Source organism: Lethenteron reissneri, chromosome 58, assembly GCF_015708825.2.
Source record: "Lethenteron reissneri isolate LAM-NWPU_2019-01 chromosome 58, ASM1570882v1, whole genome shotgun sequence".
NCBI lineage: Eukaryota > Metazoa > Chordata > Hyperoartia > Petromyzontiformes > Petromyzontidae > Lethenteron > Lethenteron reissneri.
Genome location: NC_083836.1, coordinates 7,385,131 through 7,407,478, shown reverse-complemented (window position 1 = coordinate 7,407,478; position 22,348 = coordinate 7,385,131). Strand labels below are relative to the sequence as shown.

The window sequence follows — 22,348 nt, the reverse complement described above, 5'->3', positions numbered from 1 at the left end:
GCTCTAACTTACCAATGAATAAAAAGCGATCTACTCATCAGAGACGTAACGACACATTGAATGGGTAGACCGCGGTCAATCGACAGGTCACGTGCGGTGGGGTAAAGCGTGGGTAATCCAAATGCAGCCTTCCAGCGTTATTCACGAACTTGCTACCGGCGATGTTGGCTCTCCGCAAATCGCCACAGTGGAGAGATGTTAACTACCTCGCCTGGTATACATGAGGTCGTAGGTTCGATCCCGACCCTGACAGCCTGTTGTATATTTGGAGTTTGTATGTCTCTCTCCCCGTGGTCGTGTAGATGTTTCACCGGGTTCTCCGGTTTTTCCCTCCACAATTTGGAATCAACGTGCGTTTCAAATGTTTCGTCACTATAAATTTCCACGCGATAAGCTACTTCGTTGAGCTATCATTGGTGGCCAGGTCGCTTCTTAAAAAGAGTGATGTCGCTCAGTGGGGCCTTACCTGCTAAAATAAAAAAATGGTTTCGTTTTAGTTTCTCTACGTCTATGTAGGAGCAGTAACGACATCACAACAATCATCATCATCAGCGTTGTTCTCATCGTCATTGTAAACATTGTCGTTAGCATTATTGTTACTGCATCCTTCTATAGCACATCATTATTTAAGCTAAGTTCATTAATTTGGGTCTTTCAGTAAAGTCACGTAAATAGGTTCAAAGAAAATAACAAACAAAAAACTACGACGTTTCGATCGCAACACAAGCGTTCGTCATCAGGAAGACGAACACTTGTGTTGCGACCGAAACGTCATTTATTCAATATTATTCAATATTTTAATATTAACTTTTATTTACTTTCCGTTTATTACAACCAATTTTTATGTTGCTGTGATATTATGATAATGTTCACGTATTTAATAGTTTGCTTACGCGTCCATTTAAGGCAATCCGTTCAAAGGATGGGTGTTTCCGTGTGCCAATAACGATATCCGCGAAATGTGCTCTTCAAGAGCATCTCCGGAACGGGCTCCTCACGAGCAGCGAGGGGGATACCCTACGTCTCAGTCAGCATCGACCAGTAGGGCAAGTCCCATTTTTGGCCGGGCTGCCAAGAGCTTCCTCGAGTGGAGGCCCTTCTACCAGCAGTGGAGTGAGCGAGCGATTGCAGGGCTGTTGACTGCAATAACTACAACTAGGAATAGGTGTTTACCCTTTTATCTGGCAACAAAACTGACACCTAATAACAAGGAGTCATGTTTGCATTAACCACGACACTTGCGGTCAAAATACAAACAAAAAGACAACTCTGATAATGGTATGCACTGTCCTTCAAAATTGATTGGTCCACACCCGAGACAGCTTTTCTTCGAGCCCAGTCTCACATGGTGTTGGACCAGCTGACGCCAAAAGGCGCACAACTCAGGCGAAGGAGATTGGGTAAGCACGTCGAAGAGGAACGAAGCGAGAGGGACCCCACGGCGTCGGCTTCAACTCACTGGCATGTCGAACGCAGCTCGCCTGGTGACGACAACGGAGCGGCGGATTCCCTTCTGTACTTGGCAAGCAAAGCGTTGTGGCGGCGGGAAACAAATAAATACATACTCTATGGTTCTTTCGGGAAAGTCACGTAGGTCAAAAAAAGTAAAAAAATGTTCATGCTGTGGTTGTCACATCTGATGATGATTGCTTGTGTTGCAATCGAAACGTCGTGATTTAATTAACGTTTTTTTCTCTTTGTTTTCACCTACGTGACTTTACCGAAAGAACCAAAGAGTATGGATCCTTGCAGTCACGAACACTTCAAATATGAAATAAATGCATATATACAGTGGGAAATAAATCAATAGACGGAACAAAAGTGGCAACCAACCCAACATTCGTTGCCTCTGGCCCACAGGCCGCTTGCAGTCACAAGCGGACTGTGCACTCGCTGTGATGGCAAGCTTCATGCGTTCGTACTTGAGAGTCGTGGGGAAAGACGGGTGGGGAGGTATGCTGTGGAGATGAAAATACTCTTTTTTTTCTCCTAAAAACTATACGATGAACTATTGTTTGTTTTTACCAGGTAAGGCCACTCTGAGCTGTATAGTTCTCCTGTTCCGAAGCGACCTGGCCATCACAAATGACTGATCAATGAAGTGGCTTATCACGTGTGCATTTCTAGCAGCCAAATACTCTAAACGCAACGTCGATTGTAAATGTGGAGGGGAAATACCGGAGAACCCGGAGACGAATCCACGGGGAAAGAGAGACACTAAAACTCCCAATATACAGCAGGCGTCAGGGTTGGGATCGAACACACAACCACCTGTAAACCAGGCGAAAGAAGTTAACATCTCGCCACCGTGGCACCCACGAAGAGGAGGAGAAAAGTCATGACCAGCCTAGACTTGATGGTACACACGAGGTGGTTTTGGGCACAGTCTGAGTCATAACCTGTACTGCCAGTTGCCATGCGAGTGAGTGAATTGGAAGAACCTTCGTGGTGGGTGGATTATTGTTGGTGAGCCTGGGTTCAAACCCAGGATTTCAGCGGTGTCAGCTCAGCGCGATGACCTCTGCACCACCCGGCCTCTGAGGTCAACTCAATCTTAAGTAAGTGCCCAGTGCGATGTGTGGACATCATCGCGAGAGCTACATGCCACGTCACCAGGGCTTTATTATACAAGTCGGGGGTCAACATTTCTCCCTGCTCAATCAAGTGTGGGACGGTGGTTGGTTCATCGTCGCTGGCAGCCTTGAGCCAGGGGTGGAAATTTCACACTCCCATGGCAGGTCTCTCAATAAAGACGACCAGTGCAGATTTCCACAAAGCAGTACAATTTTATTGGCTGTCATTGTGTCCGGAATTTGAACTCTTTGCATTTTGGATGAAATGTTGCATCCATAGTACTGTGCCATCCCGTTGGGAGTTTATTTGTGCTGCAAACCAAACCAACCTGCATTGCACCCACATCTCAACACACCTCGGATGATAAAAGCAGGTTTCAGGCTGGTAAATAATTGCACAGGGAACTGCCGTAGAAGACCAGGCGTTCTAAGCTGGAGCTGCGAGGTGGTCAGGAAATGGAAGTACAGCGATGGAGTCTTGAATCCATCTGTGGAGTGCTTGAAGTATTACCCCTGGTATGTGTGGGTGTGTTCTCTGGTTTCCGCTCTGCTGCCAAACGCTCGTAAAACCACAAGCGCTCAAACATTCCAACGCAGGGGCATCTAAAAATGGTATTTTGTGGGGCTTTCCCTCTTAAAGGGAATTATGAATTAGTTATCTTTACATTATTTCCCGCTCGTGATTTTCTAAACCCACATCCCACGCTGTTCGATTTATAACGTAGGCTACTTAGAGACCAAACAGCAGTCCTCTGCAATACACAGGCCCTCCTCCCTTAATCAACAAACATCTGGTAAACATCTACAGCAAAAATACAACAACAAAAAACCTCTGAATTATTTCAGAAATAGCACGAGTCTTCACTCGGACGCTTTCATTTCGTCTCGTCACAGGCAGTTATCGTCGCGCTCGACGATTTCCCTACACTCGAGGGCTCTCGCTGAACAAAATTAAAAACCTACTTTGTACATTGCGAACAAATTGAACGCTGCGTTAAACCCACGGAAATAAACACTCCAATGACCTCTTCACTCTCCATCGGCAGCGCTTTCCTTCACCGCCTCTCTCCGCTATCATCACTCCACTCATCATCTCCTGCACCTGCGATTAGCACAGTTGGCTATGTACGGTGCAAAAGAAGTTCTACGTACAAACAAACAAAGATCTCCCGTACAGTATAGGGCAAGTGCTGTTAGCGAGCACCTGTGAATGCCTGCACAGCACGCGAGAGGGTGGGTGGCTGGCACAACGCCCGCCCGCCTTTGACTCCCGGAGTGGCGATGTTTGCACATCAAATGAGCACCATTTGAGGCTGAGTCGACCTAGGGGAGGGCCCAGAACCGGTTCAGATAATCGTCACTGGTGTTCGCCGTGAGCGGAAATCGAACTCGGGTCGCCGGGTTCATAGCGCAGCGCGCTAACCGCTACACCACCGCTCCCCACGTGCACATGCACACCCACAACAGCCTCATCAATCAACCTCATACCCTCTCACGCAGAGCCCGCTTCCAACACACCAAAACGCGTATCCAGGTACCATCACAGTCACGTGATGATAATATTATCCCGTCAATGGAGCCACGTGCACTTTTTTAGGGTAAGCGTTGTTAGGGGCAGTCCATAAATGACGTCACGCACCTAGGGGGGGGGGGTCAGACATGTGTGACGATGTGTGACGAGGGGGGGGGGGGAAGGTTTGAGAAATGTGACGTCACGTAAAAATGCGCAACTTTAAATAAATATAGAATTGTTATAACAACACTCGTACAACATCAGAGTGCAGCGCCAGATTAAATACGCACTACAATGAGCTTTGTGACGTCATATTTGAGGGGGGGGTCTGACTTTTTGTGACGCCGTGTGACGAGGGGGGCGGGGGTCAAAAATCGTCCAAAATCGCGTGACGTCATTTATGGACGGCCCCTTATTAGCGAGGACCTATTAAGGCCAAGACGTGGGGGTGGTCTGGTATTGGTCCAAGCCTGCGTCCATCCAGTGCTGTGTGCAAACTGCACCAGGTAAGAATCCTAAGGCTAAATTGACCTTGGGGAGGCAGACGACTCTTTCACGTATGAATGCAGGTCACCAGATTCACAGAGCAGTGTGCTAACCACTATGAAACTAAAACAACTGTAAAACGTTTTTTTTTTTATTTTACCAGGTAAGGCCCACTGAGCTATGTAACTCTTTTTTCAGAAGCGACCTTGGCCACAACTGATAGCTCAACGAAGTGGCTTATCAATGTTGAAATTTATAGCAGCCAAATACTCTTAATGTAGAGGGGGAAAACTGGAGGACCCGGAGAAAAATCCACGCGACCACGGGGAGAAAATCCAAACTCCAAATGTACAGGCATCCGGGTCTGGATAAATCCCACGGCCTCCTGTATAGCGGGCAAGGTAGTTAACATCTCACCACCCTGGCGCCCCACTGCTCCCCATACACGTCATATATGCTCATAGATATATTTGCCACACACACACATTATAGACATTCACGAGAAATGCGAAGTGTCTCCGTATTCAAATGAGCATAGGGTGGTGCTTATCGCCATCAGGAGCACTGAGTCAGTGGTGGAGATTCCGCATTCCTATGATGGGGGCCAGTCTATCACAAGTAGAATCAAAGCTGTCATGCGTGTGCACACAAGGGTAACCACAATTCACCAAAAAAGCCGCAATGATGTCACCACGGCGCGTGTGCCAGACTAGGTGCATTGTGGGGCAGAAGGTCACGTGGTCATCGAACAAAGACGGTCACCGCATCGCGCGCTTTCAGACGCGCTACTGCGGCCGTCTGGATCGCTCTTCCTTCCAATATTAGGAAACCATTGGAGCTATGTCACTTTTAAATCACCTGGATTAAAAAAACTCATTTCTTTGAAACTGCTTTTTGTGTTTAGTTTGTTGTCCTTCCCTCGCACCTCCGATTAGCACAGTTGACTATGTACGGTGCGAAAGAGGTTCAACATACATCCATACGTGTGGTAAACCTCGGTGTTATGGTTAAACTGAATAAGATGACTGGCATGTGCACCACCTACGCTCCTCACTCTGCTTATTTGCTCTATTTTATCTGCACCGTGCCTTGGTTATCGGTGCTGTGCTCACTGAGTTTCGACCATCCGCCCTCTGTTGTTGCCGGAAAGTGATTGCCACCAACTGCTACAGAGGCCAATGTTGACAGTCCTGCTATGGGCCATCATAAAATACGTTTAACACGGAGGCTTTCGCGACCAATATCATCCATAATACAGTTTTTTTACGCGATCTACCCAAAAAAAACTGTACCATAAAATTCACTTCATTCGTAATGACGACTGCAACGACCCCCACAGAAAAATCAAGTGCGGCTGGCCACGAAATTAACGAATCTCTTTGACCACACGCAGCCTGAGATAGTTTTGTAACGTTCACTTAGACTGCGGTGCACTGATGAAGACCAGTCGTGAGAACTTGGATATTCAGTAACGTATTAATTCTAGATTTGAAGCTTTCGTGACTGCAAGGATTCATACTCTTAGTTCTTTCGGTAAAGTCACGTAGGTAAAAAATGAAATAAAATTAATAAAAATAAATACGTAAAATAAATAGATACGTTCCATTCATTGGCTACCACATTCTGATAAGCTCCCCCCCCTCTCCTCCCCCTTAACTTGTATTTAAGAGCTTGCATCTTGAATCCCTGCCTCACTTGATGCAGCAAATCTGGCTGTGACTGTCCCGCCTGATGACGGAGACTTGTGTTGCCTCCGAAACGTCGTGATTTTTATTTTATTTTTATTAATTTTAATTTAATTTTTTCCTACGTGACTTTACCGAAAGAACTAAGAGTATTCAGTAACGTCCCCGATTTACCTCTCCCGACCCCCCACCCCCCTTATACGTCATTTGGCAAATGCGTCGTCACTTTATTGTTCACACCGCCACACCACGCGCGTCATCTCAACCCCACACTCACGTCACCCGCAGCTCTCTCAGCCTTCGCCTCCACCACCTACTAGGGCTGAACGATTAATCGATCTCAAATTGATTAATCGATTTCAAATGGTTTTTGGGTTAGATCGCGTTATTTATAAATGTGTCGTAACCCTCCACCACCCGACACGGCCTATCAGCAAAGAAGTGTCACGTTGACAAAAGACAATGTTTACTACTTTAGCCCACCTGTGTGTTGAAGAGTGAATCCACAACATTTACTATTTTTTAGTACGACGTTTCGCTGGTAATTACATCCAGCATCATCGGGCAATTCGCCAGAATGGTGAGGCTCCCCTCTGGCTCCCGGTCTTAAATAGAGCAGCAGCAGCAGCAGCAGGGTGACGTCATCATTAACCCAAAAACGTTTATTATGAATAATATCGGTTGCGAAAGACTACGTGTTAAACTGTAAACGTATATACAACGGAGGCCGATCTAATAATAAACTGTGCTCCATTTTACACCAACGTTAAATAACTATGAGTGGACTGAAAATTAGTCAACTACACCACGAGAAGAGCTAAATAAAGACCTTAGACTTTGAGCAACAACAAAAAAACAGAGAGGAAGATGATGATGACTCAAATATTACCGCTGTTTCAAAAGAAAGCAACAATTCACTGGTGCCATCAGCATTCGTAGCATCGGGAACCACGAAAGCAACCCTCCTTTGACTGCTTTAGTCATCGAACACCGGATGGAAATCCCACTGTTATTGCCATTGCAAGCTCGTTAAAAAATGTACGTGAACAAAAAAAACGTGTTAAATTGCGTAGGAGCCAGAGGACATTCCTGCCACAATCCGAGGTGAACACGAGAATAATTTGAACTCCGAGCCACTAAGCTTTACCCAGACCTGCCCACCATCGTGAAGGTCCCTTTAGTGATTGCGAGAGGAGGTCATTTACACTACGCCTATGAATGCGCACACGTATATGTACGCGAGACAAAGAGCCTCCATTTACCGTTGCAAAATATGATGTTGAGAAAAGTGCTGTGAGTGAGAGCACCTGTTTAGGCCAGCAAGGCTGTTTAGGCCAGCAAGGCCTAAACATGTGATGACGGTCACCATCACATGTACACATCGAGCAGCCTTTCGCATGCACGCCTACAACGTTCTGATAAGGCCAGCCTTTTAAGGCTGAGTTGACCTCGTCGAAGCCCAGACTGCGTCCATATACGACTATCAACGGATGAAGTCCCACCTCTTGGTAGCAAACGCCAGACTCAACAGTGGAGAATTGGCTTTACAATGCAGCACCAAACACTGAGCAGTTTTTTTTAAGGCTAAGCTAACCGAGATGAAGCCCTGGCGATATTGCAGCCTACATTTGCAACCGATGTGTAAGGCGATGACATTGATGGCCGGTTAGTTAGAATCGCGGCTTAATGTGTGAACCAAAGTAATGTAAAGTAGTGGTAATATGATTCCTATTTAACACGTAGGCTTTCACGACCAATATTATCCATAGTAGAGGTTTATGGGTTAGATCGCGTAAATATATAAATGTGTCGTTAAACCCGCCACCACCCGACACAGCCAATTAGTAAGGTTTGTCATGTCAACAAAACGTGCCAATTCGAGCACTCGAATTGTAAATGTTGTGGGTTTACTCTCCAACACACCAGTGTGCTGTACTAGTAACGAATTGGTACGTTCTGTGTTACGTGACAAACCCTTTACTGATTGCCTGTGTGGGGTGGTGGCGGGTTTAACGACACATTTATAATTACACGATCTAACCCTTGACTTAAAGCTTTCGTGACTTCAGGAATTCGTATTCTTTATTTTGTTAATTGTTTTGTTCTACGTGACTTTACCGAAAGACCCAAAGAATACGATCTAACACAAAAACATCTATTATGATGCCTATTGTGTGCACACATATATACCGTGCTTGCTACCTCTCTGTCAATCCACTACTGAATTATTTCCTCCCTAAGCCATGTCAGCCATGGGAGCTGGTTGACCATACTTCACCACACCGGTGAGGAGGGCGGGCCCGGGACCGGTTCAAATATCACTCGCCCACCGATTTCCATAGCCATGGCCGGGAATCAAACTCGGGTCTCTGAGGTCAGAGAGCGACGCAGAAGCTGCTATCCACTTGCCCCAGCATTACAGCTGTGCAGGCCGTGGGGATATTTACGTTGGACCATGGACACGTTGTGTCAAGGTTATGTAGAGGTTCGCTCAGCAGGAAACACTCAACGACGGCAGGAGTGCCATGCAATGTTTTCTCCACGTGTACAGTGGGTTTAGAGTTACAGCACATGCGTGACACCACGATTCGGTTGTTGTTGGTTTTGTTTCACCGCTGGCTTTTTACCGATTGCAGTGTAAGACAGAGACATTCAAGATTCGTGAAAGCAAAGGCTTGTTTGTACGTATGCTGAACTTCTTTCGCGCCATCGGAGGTGCTGGGGAAGGACAAAAAAAATCAACACAAAAAGCAGCTCTAAAGAAATTACTTTTCAGTCTAGATTTAAAAGTACGTAGCTCCAGTGGCTTCCTAATATCGGAAGGAAGAGCGTTCCAGACGGCCGCAGAAGCGCATCTGAAAGCGCCACGCGATGCGGCGACCATCATTGTGCGGTGGCGAGACAAAATTCGCCTCTGCAAGGATGGCTGGAGTTGGCGAGATGATGATTTACGCTCCTTGCTGAGATCATCAAGGTATTGCGGTTCATGTATGGCAAGCGCTGCATAGATAAGAGAGCAGTGTGAATATTCATACAAAACGTACGCACTGCTGCGGATATTGTGGATAAGTATTGTGGGTGATTGTTGTGAGTACTGTTGGTGAGTATTGTGGGTGAGTATTGAGTTTTGTGGGTGAGTATTGTGGGTGGGTATCGTGAGTATTGTGGGTGAGTATTGTGAGTATTGTGGGTGAGTATTGTGGTTGAGTATTGTGAGTATTGTGGGTGAGTATTGTGAGTATTGTGGGTGAGTATTGTGAGTATTGTGGGTGAGTTTTGTGGGTGATTATTGTGAGTATTGTGGGTGAGTATTGTGGGTGAGCATTGTGAGTTTTATGGATGAGTATTGTGAGTATTGTGGGTGATTATTGTGAGTATTGTGGGTGAGTATTGTGGGTGAGTATTGTGAGTATTGTGGGTGAGTATTGTGAGTATTGTGGGTGAGTATTGTGGTTGAGTATTGTGAGTATTGTGGTTGAGTATTGTGAGTATTGTGGGTGAGTATTGTGAGTATTGTGGGTGAGTATTGTGAGTATTGTGGGTGATTATTGTGAGTATTGTGGTTGAGTATTGTGAGTATTGTGGGTGAGTATTGTGTTTGAGTATTGTGAGTATTGTGGGTGAGTATTGTGAGTATTGTGGGTGAGTATTGTGAGTATTGTGGGTGAGTTTTGTGGGTGAGTATTGTGAGTATTGTGGGTGAGTATTGTGGTTGAGTATTGTGAGTATTGTGGGTGGGTATTGTGAGTATTATGGGTGAGTATTGTGGTTGAGTATTGTGAGTATTGTGGGTGAGTATTGTGAATATTGTGTATGAGTATTGTGAGTATTGTCGGTGAGCATTGGTCGAGGTTTCATCCCTGCAATTATTTGCTCGCACCACGGCTGAAGGGCCTCCACTCGAGGGAGCTCCAGACAGCCCATCTCTCTCGAGGCCATTTGGACCACTACCACACTGGCCAGAAATCCTGCAAGACGCAGGAACACCCACGTTTTACTCTACTGCACGAAGGAACTATCTGTGGTCTACCTATATATACTGGTGGATGGACAGAGACTTTTGGGGGTGGGGGGGGGGGGTGATTTGAAAAACACTTGCCCGCTTCTTAAACTGCCACACCAGGAGATTGAATTGAATGGGGGGGCGACTTCTGGATTGCAAGTCAAGTGTGCTGACCATTACACCGTGGCAGCATCGCAGTGTGCGGTCTAGAAACGGGATACATAGTCCTTGAATAGACGTGGATGAATTATTGGCGTCGCTTTCGTATGCCTGTGCACGGTAGTTATTCATAAACCTTGGTGTTCGCACAAGGAGACGTGATGCAAAACAAAAAAGGTGCAAATGCAATTTGGATTTTAAAAAAGATGTGAGAATAAGGCTCAGTGCCGGTGAGTCAGTGAGTGCGATGCTCGGTGTGGCGTCGAGCTAGGCACGGCAATTCCCCAGCGCCTATACATGCCTGTGGGATAAGTTGTGATCCAATTAAACATGAGGACAACCGACTTGTGGACGCTGAGTCATCGGTGAGTCACCTCTGACGGAATGGTCAGTGCATTAATACTCAAGACAAGATAAAAGAGGACTGAGTCACCAGAACCAAACACAATTATTTTCTTAAGCCTTGCGCTGCAATCTCTCCATTCATGTATTCAGTCATCAGAAGTTAGTCACTAATTGTAGCACTGCAGCATGATTTGCTGAACGTGGCATTTTTATTTGCCAGCGAGGCATCCTGCCACAACGAGACACGTGCAGCTGTCCTAACACCGACCATACATCTAGCCGTTGTCGTTGTTTTCGTGAGAAACCATAGGGACAAGTGTAGCCGTGGTTGGATGACGCTTGCAGAAGTTCTAATCCATTATAGTAGCCCACAGCAGCATCAATAACAAGCAGAATTCAAGCAACTAAACTACCACAATCAGCCACCGTCGTGCCAAGGGCGGCTATTATTACTCTCGCCAACCACACACTGCCATCATCAGTGTATACAGTGTTTATATTTAATTCAATCTTTAGTTAACTGCTACATCCGCCTCAGATTAAGATATATTTAATAAGGGAATCCTGGCAGCGACTGACTGGCGTAGCTTCGGTAAAGTCTTTAAAGGAACATCATCACTCACCAACTTTGTCAGCAACCTTCTAACAAAATAACATCATATTAATAATAATCCTTCGATTTGAAGCTTTCGTGACTGCAGGGATTCAACTTCTTGGTTCTTTCGGTAAAGTCACGTAGAAGGGAAATAATAAAAAAAATAAAAATAAAACGTCATCTGGTTCAACACCATGTGAGACTAGGCTCTAAGAAAAGCTGTCTCGAGTGTGGACCAATACATTTCAAGGACAGTGCATAAATGATCAGAGTTGTGTTTTTGTTTGCATTCTGACCGCAGGTATTGTGGTCAATGCAAACATGACTCCTTGTAAAAAAAAGGTGTCAGTTTTGTTGCCAGATAAAAGGGTAAAAAAACAATTATCATATAATAACATTCTCACGACGTTTCGGCCACAACGCAAGCTGTCAGAAAGACATCGTCTTAATGATTAATACATTATGTTTTATTTTTATTATTTTATTATTTCCCTTTTACGTGACATTACCGAAAGAACCAAGACTATTAATAATCCTATTCATACACACGTGATACAGCGGAAACGTTACGCAAAGACCCGTGATTTAAGGTGTGTTATGTAACCATCCGATGATTCAAGAACGTATACCACGGCATGCCAACTTGCACATCTGCGAATCCAGTAATGGTAATTACTGAACATTTTAGGCCATTGCTTGCTCATTATAATATTCCCAGGATGCTCACGTGGTATTGTGCTCGCCACTCTGGACTCGCAACCCAGAGGCTGAGCTGGCTCTGCAGTTGAAATAATGGGGCCAGTTTCTTACATCTCCCCCTATCTCCGGCTCTTGTGTGCACCGAAGATCATACGCGGATTCACCGCACATCACAGGGACTTTTTTTGCCAGTTTAAAAGTATGAAAATAAGAAGAGATTTGACCTTTTTATGGCAACAAAACGGGTGTTAAGATGTTCAACCACCAAATGGAAACCCTTTGCAAGGAACCAAGTCTGCATTAACCACACGTACTTGTGGTGAACATGTAAACAAACACGCTCTGATAAAAATGGCATTGTCCTTCAAACTGATTGGCCTACACCAGAAACAAACAGCTTTCTTTACGACCTAATCTCACCAGTGTCAGACCAGAGAATGCCAAAAAGACCCTAAAGACGAATTCACCGCAGCCAAACAACGGCAAGGCGGTGCCGTCACCACAGTGCTGATACCAGGCTCGGTGCACCTTGAGGCCACGTGGAGTGTCAAAGGCTCGCTGACGGGAGGCCGCGGAGCAGACCCAGTTGTTATGGGTTGACTGACTGAGATGACTGGCAGATGCACATGGCCATACGGACACACACTCACACGTGTACATGCCAAAGAGATGTGATATGATGTTAAAATTACACATCGAGACTGACTCATACTGTGTCTGTTTACATTTGAATATGCAATCATGAAAATAAAACGCCAGAATCAGAATATTTATTTGTACACAGATGTCCAGTAGGGGCGAGTCAGAACGTTTCAACAACAAACAATACAGAAACACGATAGGAGTGACATTTTTTTTTACTTAAAACCGCCTGTGTTGCGATCGAAACGTCGTGGGTTTTTTCCTTTTATTATTTTCAATTTTTTTTATTTTGAATCAAAATTTATTCTATTATTATTATTTTTTTTATCTACGTGACTTTACTGAAAGAACCAAGAATACGATAGGAGTGCAAAGTATAGGAAAGGTAAACAAATTACTTTTGAAATATATACGAATAAAACTAAAATATATATTTTTGATTTAACCAGCTCAGGCCCCACTTAGCCATGGAGCTCTTTTTCAGAAGCGACCTGGTCACAAATTGTATCTCAACGAAGTGACTTATCACGTGGAAATTTAAAGCAAGAAAATATTCTATATAATTTAAACGCGCGTGTCTATGGTGCTGGGAGGCCGTAGGCATTGGATTTACAAAGCAAATCAATTATTCAAATTATTATTAACATAATAGGGTTTTCATTTTCATGATTGCATATTCAAATGTAAACAGACACAGTGTGAGTCAGTCTCGATGTGTAATTTTAACATCATATCACATCCCTTTGGCATGTACACGTGTGAGTGTGTGTCCGTATGGCCATGTGCATCTGCCAGTCATCTCAGTCAGTCAACCCATAACAACTGGGTCTTGCTGTGTGGCCTCCCGTCAGCGAGCCTTTGACACTTCACGTGGCCTCAAGGTGCACCGAGCCTGGTATCAGTACTGTGGTGACGGCACCGCCAACGAGTGGCGAATGAAACAGCTGGTGCCATAGTTGTACTTGTGTATGTGTGTGCGCACATGTATGTAGTGGGGAGCGGAAGTGTAGCGGTTAGCGCGCTGCGCTATGAACCCAGCAACCCGAGTTCGATTACCGCTCACGGCCAACACCAGTGACGATTATCTGAACCAGTCCCCGGCCTCCCCTAGGTCGACTCAGCCTCAAATGAGTACCTGGTGCGGTGTGTAAACATCACCACTAGGGAGACAAAGGCGGTCGAGCGTGGTGCTGGCCCACCCACCCCCTCGTGTACCGTTGTGGCCTTCATAGATGCTCGCTAACAGCACTTGCCCCTACAGTCTGTTAAGGCTATACGGGGGATCTTTGTCTTTGTACATCAGGGACGTGCGGCCAGGGGAGGCAGGGGAGGCAGGGGAGGCAGAGCCTCATCTGTTATACTCCAATGAAAATAGCTGTTACGAAAAGTGAAAAAATTTATATATTTTTTTCCACTGATCTGTGTTATAAATGTCATTTCTGTATGATTCCAATCATTACAGAGAGACAGTAACGGGCACGCGCTTGTTGTCCGCGCTCCATCCAGTGTCTGAGGGGTTGCGCAATCAGAGGGGAGGCTGAGCTCGTCGCTGCCTCCTCGCCTCTCGTCTCTTCCCTGCGTTTGCAGCGGAGTGCTCCGCAAATTTGGCGATTTTGACTCTAAAAAATATTGGAATCATACGGAAATGACATAACGCAGATCAGTGGAAAAATCTTAATTTTGTTATTTTTTTTACTTTTTGTAACAGCTATTGTCATTGGAGGATGGCAAGTGAGGCTGTGCCTCCCCTGCCTCCCCTGACCGCCCGTCCCTGATGTGCATGTATGGCGGGGAGCGGTAGTGCAGCGGTTAGCGCGCTCTGCTACGAACCCACCTCCCCGAGTTCGATTCCCATTCACGGCCAATACCAGTGACGATTATCTGAACTGGTCCTGGGCCTCCCCGAGGTTGACTCTCAGCCTCAAGTGACTACCTGGTGCAGTGTGTAAACATCGCCACTGGGGAGATAAAGGTGGCCAGGCGTGGTGCTGGCCACCCACCCACCCCCTCATGTGCCGCGCCCGGCCTTCAAGGGTGCTCGCTAGCAGCACTTTCCCCAAAAGTCTGCTCAGGCTATAGGGGAGAACTTTGTCTTTATTCATGTATATATGGGCAGCGGTGAAGCAGTGGATTGTGCATTTCACTTGTAAGCTCAATTCACAATCACAGATTGCACCAGTGTAAAGTGATATCAGAAGCTGCCCTGGATCTTCTTTGGGTCAACTTAGCCTCAAATGAGTCCCTGGTGCATGTGTTGCGCACCAGAGCCTCAAACAAGCCGTGGATTGTTGTGGCTATGACACTCTCCCACCTTGTGCCGTTCCAGCCTGAACAAGTAAAAATAAACTATGAACATTTTTTTTTTGTAATTGTACCCGGTAAGGTCCACTGAACTGTACAAGCTCTTCTTTCGCAGCAGAGACCTGGCCACAAATGATAGCTCACGAAGTGGCTTATCACGTGGAAATTTAGAGCAGCCTAATACTCTTAAACGCGTGTTGATTCTAAATGTGGAGGGAGAAAACCGGGGGCCCAGGAGAAAAATCCACGTGACCACGGGAGGAGAGAAACACGCAAACTCCAAATATACAGCAGGCGTCAGGGCCGGGATCGAAGCCATGACCTCCTGTATACCAGGCGAGGTTGTTAACATCTAGCCACCGTAACACCCCACGATGCTCGCTAAACAGCACTTATGTCTGCGGGACGAGTGTCTGTCCTGTTTATGGTTGCGTACGAACGGATATATCTGGACGTGTGTGGAAAGCGGTAGAGTAGCGGTTAGCGCGTGCTGCGCTACGAACCTCGATCCGGGTTCGACTCCCGATCACGGCCAACACCAGTGACGATTATCTTAACCAGTCCTGGGCCTCTTCTAGGTCGACTGAGCCTCAAATGAGTACCTGCTGCGATCTGTTGACATCGCCACTAGGGAGACAAAGGCGGCCGGGCGTGGTGTTGGCCACCCAGCCCCTCGTGTGTCGTGCCGGCCTTCATAGGTGCTCGCTAACAGCACTTGCCCCAACAGCCTGTTAAGGCTATACGGGGATCTTTTTCTTTGTGTGTGTGTCTCCATATTAATTTCCGCGGAAAAAAAAACGAAACGCGTGCTCAAATCGCGTCCAAAAGGTTGGGACGATGCACAGTTATGTGGACAGTTGTTCAATGTTACACGCCTTGGAATTTGAACGTTCAGGAATGTGGGTGTTCAAGTGCAAAGAAAAAACCTCTTTGCCACATGTTCCTCCCCTCCTCCTCCCCCCCACCCGACACTGCAGCAACATTGACTCTGACTGCCCTGGCAATGCACGTCAGAAGGAACTCGCCCTAGGCAGCAATAGTGGCCGCAGTACGGCAATAACATTGGGTAAAGGTGCAGCCCTGCAATTGCTTGATCGTGCCCCTTGTAGAGGCAGCTTGTAGAGCACCCCCTATAGAGGATATTTTGTTCCACTCTATCTCCGATTAGCACGGTTGGTTAAACTAAACTCTTTATTTTATATGGCTCTTTTTCAGATGGGGCATGTCCACAAATGATAGCTCAACGATATGGCTTATCTCGTGGAAATGTATAGCAGCCAAATACTCCAAAGGCAACGTTGATTCTAAACGTGGATGGTAAAACCGGAGGATCCGGAGAAAAAAAACACGCGACCACGGGGAGAGAGACACGCAAACTCCAAATATACAACAGGCGCCAGGGTCGCGATCGCACCCACGACGTCCTGTACACCAGGCGAGGTAGTTAACATCTCGCCACCGCGGCTACGCACGGTGCGAAAGAAGTTCAACGCACATGCATACATCACATTGGCGAGGTGTCTTGAAAAAGCTGGGAGCACCAAAACTTTACCCCACCACACACCCCAACTCATTGGTGCCGAGCGACGAGTCTGTGGTGGACTTGTTTATAAAGCATCCCTCTTCCTGCGCTGGGTGAATGATTGCATCACAGGTTCGTGACAGACGACGACGGCTTGGGGAGCCCTTCATCTAGCAGTGGACTGATCATGACAGACGAATGGAATTGCATTTCCAATAACAAAAAAAATCGTATTGATGCTTTGTCTAATGGTGGCTTCAAACACAATTAGGGCCTTATGTGAGCACACACGTATGCACAGTGCCTTCTCTAAGCTGCCTGCTGCTCATAAGGAGGTCTTCTGTTAAGTCGATACAATTATTTTGGACTCCGAAAGCCGACACACAATCGCTTTGCCTTGTAAAAGTGACTTAATAACATTAGATTTTTGTTCATCAGCTTTCTTAAAATCTGGTCAAATGGCACTGTCGTTCAGCTTACAATTGTAAAATTGTACATTCAGCTCTGCGTTGGGGGGGGGGGGGGGGGTCTTCTGAGCCTATCATCCATCATTCGTTCAGGGGTGATACATTGCTTACCACATTGTGGGAAATCAACAGCGGTCATCCTATGGACAGAATGGCCCCTGCAATTGAAATAATAATTTCCAAAGTCTCTTGGGCAGGGAGAAATGTTGATGCGGTTCTTAACAGAACATTCAGGTCATGTGCAGATTCTAACCGGAGGGAAAAAAAAACACATGAACGGTTTAATAAATGCATCTCCGATTTAGCACGGTTGGCTACGTACGGTGCGAAAGAAGTTGAACATACATCCATGCATCATTGTCTAGACCTCTGACCAGAACACTCACAATGTACCGAATATCATCACATTTCGGAGGTTAAGCAGATTTGAGCCTGGATAGTGCTTGGATGGTCGACCCCCATGTGAACAACAGGTGCTATAGGCTGCTGCGGGACTTCTCTCGTCAGCAAAGGACAAAGCAGCAAAATCCAGTGTTGTACTGCACTCTGCTCTAATGTCTATGCTCCCCCCTGACCAACCCACACTGATGGACGTGGGGAAATATGGCAGCTCTCGGGGTGCACGTGTTAATTGTTATACAAAAAGCACAAAACAACGTGAACTTCTGGAACCTATGGCCCACAATTGTGAGATGCATTACATCCATTGCAACCACAGTTGAAAGTTGAACTCATGATACAATGTATGGCATTGTTTAGAAATGCTTTCGATGTGACAAGCCAGCATTCGAGTAAACTGTAACATTGCTGCACGACTGAACTATATTCCCTTCACATATAGCATGCACAAATCTGATTGATTTGGTAATTACTAGCAGTATATAGCAATATACGACATAATAAAGTAAGTGATGTAGTTGAGCAATAAACAATAACAGTCAACATTACATAAGGCATATTTGAATGACATAGATCCGTTTAATTCCGCACTTTTAAGTAGTTTCCTTGTTGTTAATGACCATCCCAAATAATACATTTGCAACTCTCACAGAGCCGTGCAACCTTTAGTGTGTACAGGACGACCCATTGAAGTGGATGTTACCTCGAAGAGCCCTTCAAGTGACCTCTGATCCACACGGTAGGGGGCAGCACTTTCACACCCTGCCCTTCATCTAAGAGTGATGCTCATTGCATGACAGTCGGACTTGAACATTTAAATTCATACCAAATGAAATGCAGAACCATGTTTTATGCGACGCGGTTTTTTTGTGTGTGTGTGGTCATTGGTGGGACGGGCTGATACCACCAGCTCACGCCACTAGAGAAAACCCGCGATTACTTACAAGGTGGCTGCCTCGATTTGAGCCCAGGCCCCTTCAGCAGAAACCACTCAGTGCGCTGACCTCTGGACATTTCAATTGATTGTGACCACAGCAGCAAAGTACACTCACTTGATGTAGTAGCGCTGGCCGGATGGAGTGGTGGCGACTTCCCAGCCTGGAGGCAATGGAGGTTCCCCGACTGCAAGCGTCGCTTGCTGAAGCTCACTGCAAGACAGCTGCCTCCCATGCTGCTGCTGATGAAGGTGCTGATGCTGCAAGTGATGCTGCTGCTGCTGCTGATGGTGCTGCTGCTGCTGCTGAAAAGGTCCAAATCCACCGAGTCCTCCCTGAATCTGTTGCAGATTCGCCGGAGAGGAGTGGGAGCGGCTATGTTGTGGGACAATCCCGGGAGGGAGGGAGGATTGGATCGGCGGTGGCGGTGGCGGCGGCGGACCAGCGTTGTGTCCCCCGCCGCACGGAGATGTGGAGTCGGCGCTCGACTGCCTCGAGTGAGAGCCAGAGTCGGGCTCCCTGAAGAAGGACGGAGGGAGTTTCCTGTAGCGCCAGGGCAGCGCGCCTCCCTGGCAGGGTCTGGCCACTGCGCTCACCTGGGGGTTCATCACGGTGTTGAAGAGCGTCTCCAGGTCCTGTCTCGGAGTCCCCGCGCACGTGAAGAACCTGCTGCCCCATCGGGCCCAGCTGATGGTCGCCGCCCAGCTCCATGGCTTGGAGAGAATTCGTCGGAGTTGTCTAATGATGCTTATTCCGTTGAGCGTTCAGTCGAAGACAAAGGCAAACGGACTCGAAATGCTATAGGTCATGAGATGAGGCGCGCATATGTGATCTTCTGTTGAGCGCACTAAACTCAAAAAAAGTTGTTAAAGCTTGAATCCCACACGCGACACTTCTGAAAATAACCCCGTAAGGTTTTTCTGCGGAGAATAGAGTACAACTAATTCTGTGGAAATTAACATCTACAGCGCAGATGTCGCCGTTGCTTTAAGGCAACATGGAAACGATACGATCGCTCTCCGGCGAGGTTCAGTCGCGTTGGTGAAGAACACTCGACCAGTTGAACACAACGTTATTTTAGACGCGGCAGCAGCAGGCAGGCAGGCAGAGGCAGCTTCCCAAGTCGAACAGCTCTCAGCGTCCAGAGAGAGAAAACAAAGTGTTGCCGGCTTATTACCGTTCTTGTTCTGGTTGTTCTTCCTTCTTGCTGCCGATACTCAAGCGCACGGTTGAACACTCAACAGTGCTGTTCGATTCAGTTTCTCCTTCTTGCTCTTGTTGTTGTTGCTGCTACTGCTGCTGTTCTCGTCTGCTTTTGGCAGCGAGGGTCGTTGACAGCGAGAGAGGGAAACTAAAATAGAAGAAGCTCAGACGGGAGCGGCGGCAGGGGAGAGAGGGAGAGGAGAGACTGCGAGAGGGGGGGCGGGTGTGTGTGGTGTGTGCTAAGTTGGAGCTGTGTGGGCCCGTGCTGCAATGTGTGTTGTGGTGTGTGGACTGCCACTTTCAGGTCATCAAATCAGCACCAACTCACTAAAGCACCGCCCTTCTCATTATGCATGAGCCTATGCTGTAAGGTTTTTTTTGTATTTTAAAGGGACAGCCGCTCTCGAACGCAGAGATAATAGGGTACTCCGTTAAAGTTAGATAAGGGGTTTTTTTTGGACGAAGGGGTTACTTTTATTAGAGGTTAGTTGTAGGGTCGATGATGGTACAATTTGGGGGTAAGGGAACAGGATTATTGTTATGGTTCGGGGGTCAAATTATGGATCGGTTTGTCGGGGAGGAATTGTAGTTAAGGTCTAGTGGTAATGTTCAAGTTAGGAGTGTTGAAGAGTTAAGTGAGCAGTCAAAGCGTCTTCCCGACCCAACTTATTATGGAACATACATTCCACATTCGCACGTCAAGGGCGAGTGTATATATAGATTATGTCACGGTTAACGTTAGTGCGGGGATATGGGCAGGGATACATGAAGGGCTATGGGAATGCAGAAGCAACAGGGCCGTTGCTGTGCTCAGACTAAGGCTAAATGCTGCGAAACGCAAAATCCTGTGAAAGATTCAGTTCCGAAAAAAAACATTTGCGTACCATTCTCATCGCATACCACGCTGATGTCAGTGACATTCACAAAGGCAAAGCTCCCCCGAGTAGCCCTCATCAGACTGTTGGGGCAAGTGCTGTTAGACAACACCCTATGATGGCCGGAAACGGTACACGAGGGGGTGGGTGGCCAGCACCACGCCCGACCGCCTTTGTCTCCCCAGTGGCGATGATTTGTACACACGGCACCAGGTTACTCATATTGAGACTGAGTCGACCTAGGGGGGGGGTGTGGGGGAGGTTCAGATAATCGTCATCGGTGTTGGTGGCCGTGAGTGAGATGACGAACTCGGGGTCGCCGGGTTCGTGGGGCAGCAGCGTCGCGCTCACCGCAACTTGCATCGCCGCTCCACCCACAGTCACAATCACAGCCGGGCTCAAATCTTGACGTCGAACTTCTTTCGCACCGTACGTAGCCAACCGTGCTAATCGGAGGTGCGGGTGAAGGACAACAAACTGAGCGCGACAATAGGCAGCTGCTGTGTTACCAAAAGTCGTACGGGACAGGATCGTTATTCAGCAGCACGCGAATCAGAACCACCGCGTACTCTTTTACAATGCGTGCATCCCACCGATGAAGCAAAATATGTTTAAAAACAACAACACCCAACGCGTTCATCAACAAACAATAGAACTCCTCGGTTCCGTTTCGAAGTCACACCAGGGGGGGTGGGGGCCTTAAAATCGCCGCTTGCACCACAGTCATCTGGAGTCCGTGGCACAGCTTTATTTCAAGCACATTCCATTCATGACGTTTGCAACTCGGAGCCCGCTTTTCCTCTGCCTGACTGCGTGGTTGATGGTGGTGGTGGTGGGGTGGTGGATGGCTAGGGAAGGGCTGTGGTTCGTGTCGTTGGTGGTGGTGGGGGGGGAGGGCGAGTTAGGGTGAGGGTTAGTAGGCGTATGAATGCTGGCTTGCACCCAGCAAATTCCAGCAGCAAAGAAACATGGCCCTCTCAGCTCCCTCGCTTGGCTTAATGCGAGGCAGCAGCATTGGTTAGAGTTGTGCACGGGCTTGCGTGTGTGCGTGTGTACGGAGTCTTTTGTGGTCGATGAAACCACAGGGTAATGTGGTGCTGGTTGTGTTGTATTATCTAGATTGTCAATGTAGTCGTAATAATGATCATACAGCGAAACTCGTCTCATTCGCTGCGTAATGTTGGCTGGTGATATTGTCAAAGCCTTTTAACCGTGAAATGCACTCCTCTTATCCGCAAAACGTAATGGCAAACAGTAGGATGGATATACTGTGAAACTCCGCTTAACCATGAATCACATTGATCGTGATGTTTAAATATGGTGAATGCATTGCACTATGAACCTGGAATCCTGAGTGGGCAGTGACATCTGAATTGGTACGAAAGGCCCCCTGTTCACCAAACCGCAATGACCAGTCTGGTGAAGTATGGTCAAACATCCGTACGCAGCTTGGGGAGGGATCTAAGTTACGAGTCAGTGAGTACTTTTATTACGGGACCACAGCTGCACTCAAGCGAGTATAGTTTGTGGGATGCTGCTCGCGATGTAGCAGCGCAGCCGTCGATAAGGGGCCGTCCATAAATGACGTCACGCACCTAGGGGGGGGGGTCAGACATTTGTGACGATGTGTGACGAGGGGGGGGGGGGAGTGATAAATGTGATGTCACATCAAAATGCGCAACTTTAAATACATATAGACAACACGTTCTACTTAATTAAATAGACTTTTTAATAAATGTTTTCTCCTACAACATCAGAGTGCAGCGCCACATTAAATACGCACTACAATGACAATAGTTTAAAGCGATTTGAAGCATGTTTTTTTTGGGGGGGGGGCAGAGCTTTGCGACGTCATATTTGAGGGGGGGTCTGACTTTTTGTGAAGCCGTGGGACGACGGGGGGGGGGGGGGGTCAAAAATCGTCCAAAATCGCGTGACGTCATTTA

General features: G+C 47.0%; 1 protein-coding gene across 1 annotated transcript in view; it reads right to left on the bottom strand.

Annotated features, from left to right (window-relative positions):
- LOC133357619 (transcriptional coactivator YAP1-like) overlaps positions 1 to 19,808 on the bottom strand; it is a 66,136-nt gene extending 46,328 nt beyond the window's left edge. The window contains 2 exon segments of the mRNA XM_061575661.1: positions 18,442 to 18,959; positions 18,961 to 19,808. Of these exon segments, the coding sequence (XP_061431645.1) occupies positions 18,442 to 18,959; positions 18,961 to 19,035 (593 nt within the window). The 5' untranslated portion in view covers positions 19,036 to 19,808.
- Positions 19,809 to 22,348: the final 2,540 nt, after the last annotated feature.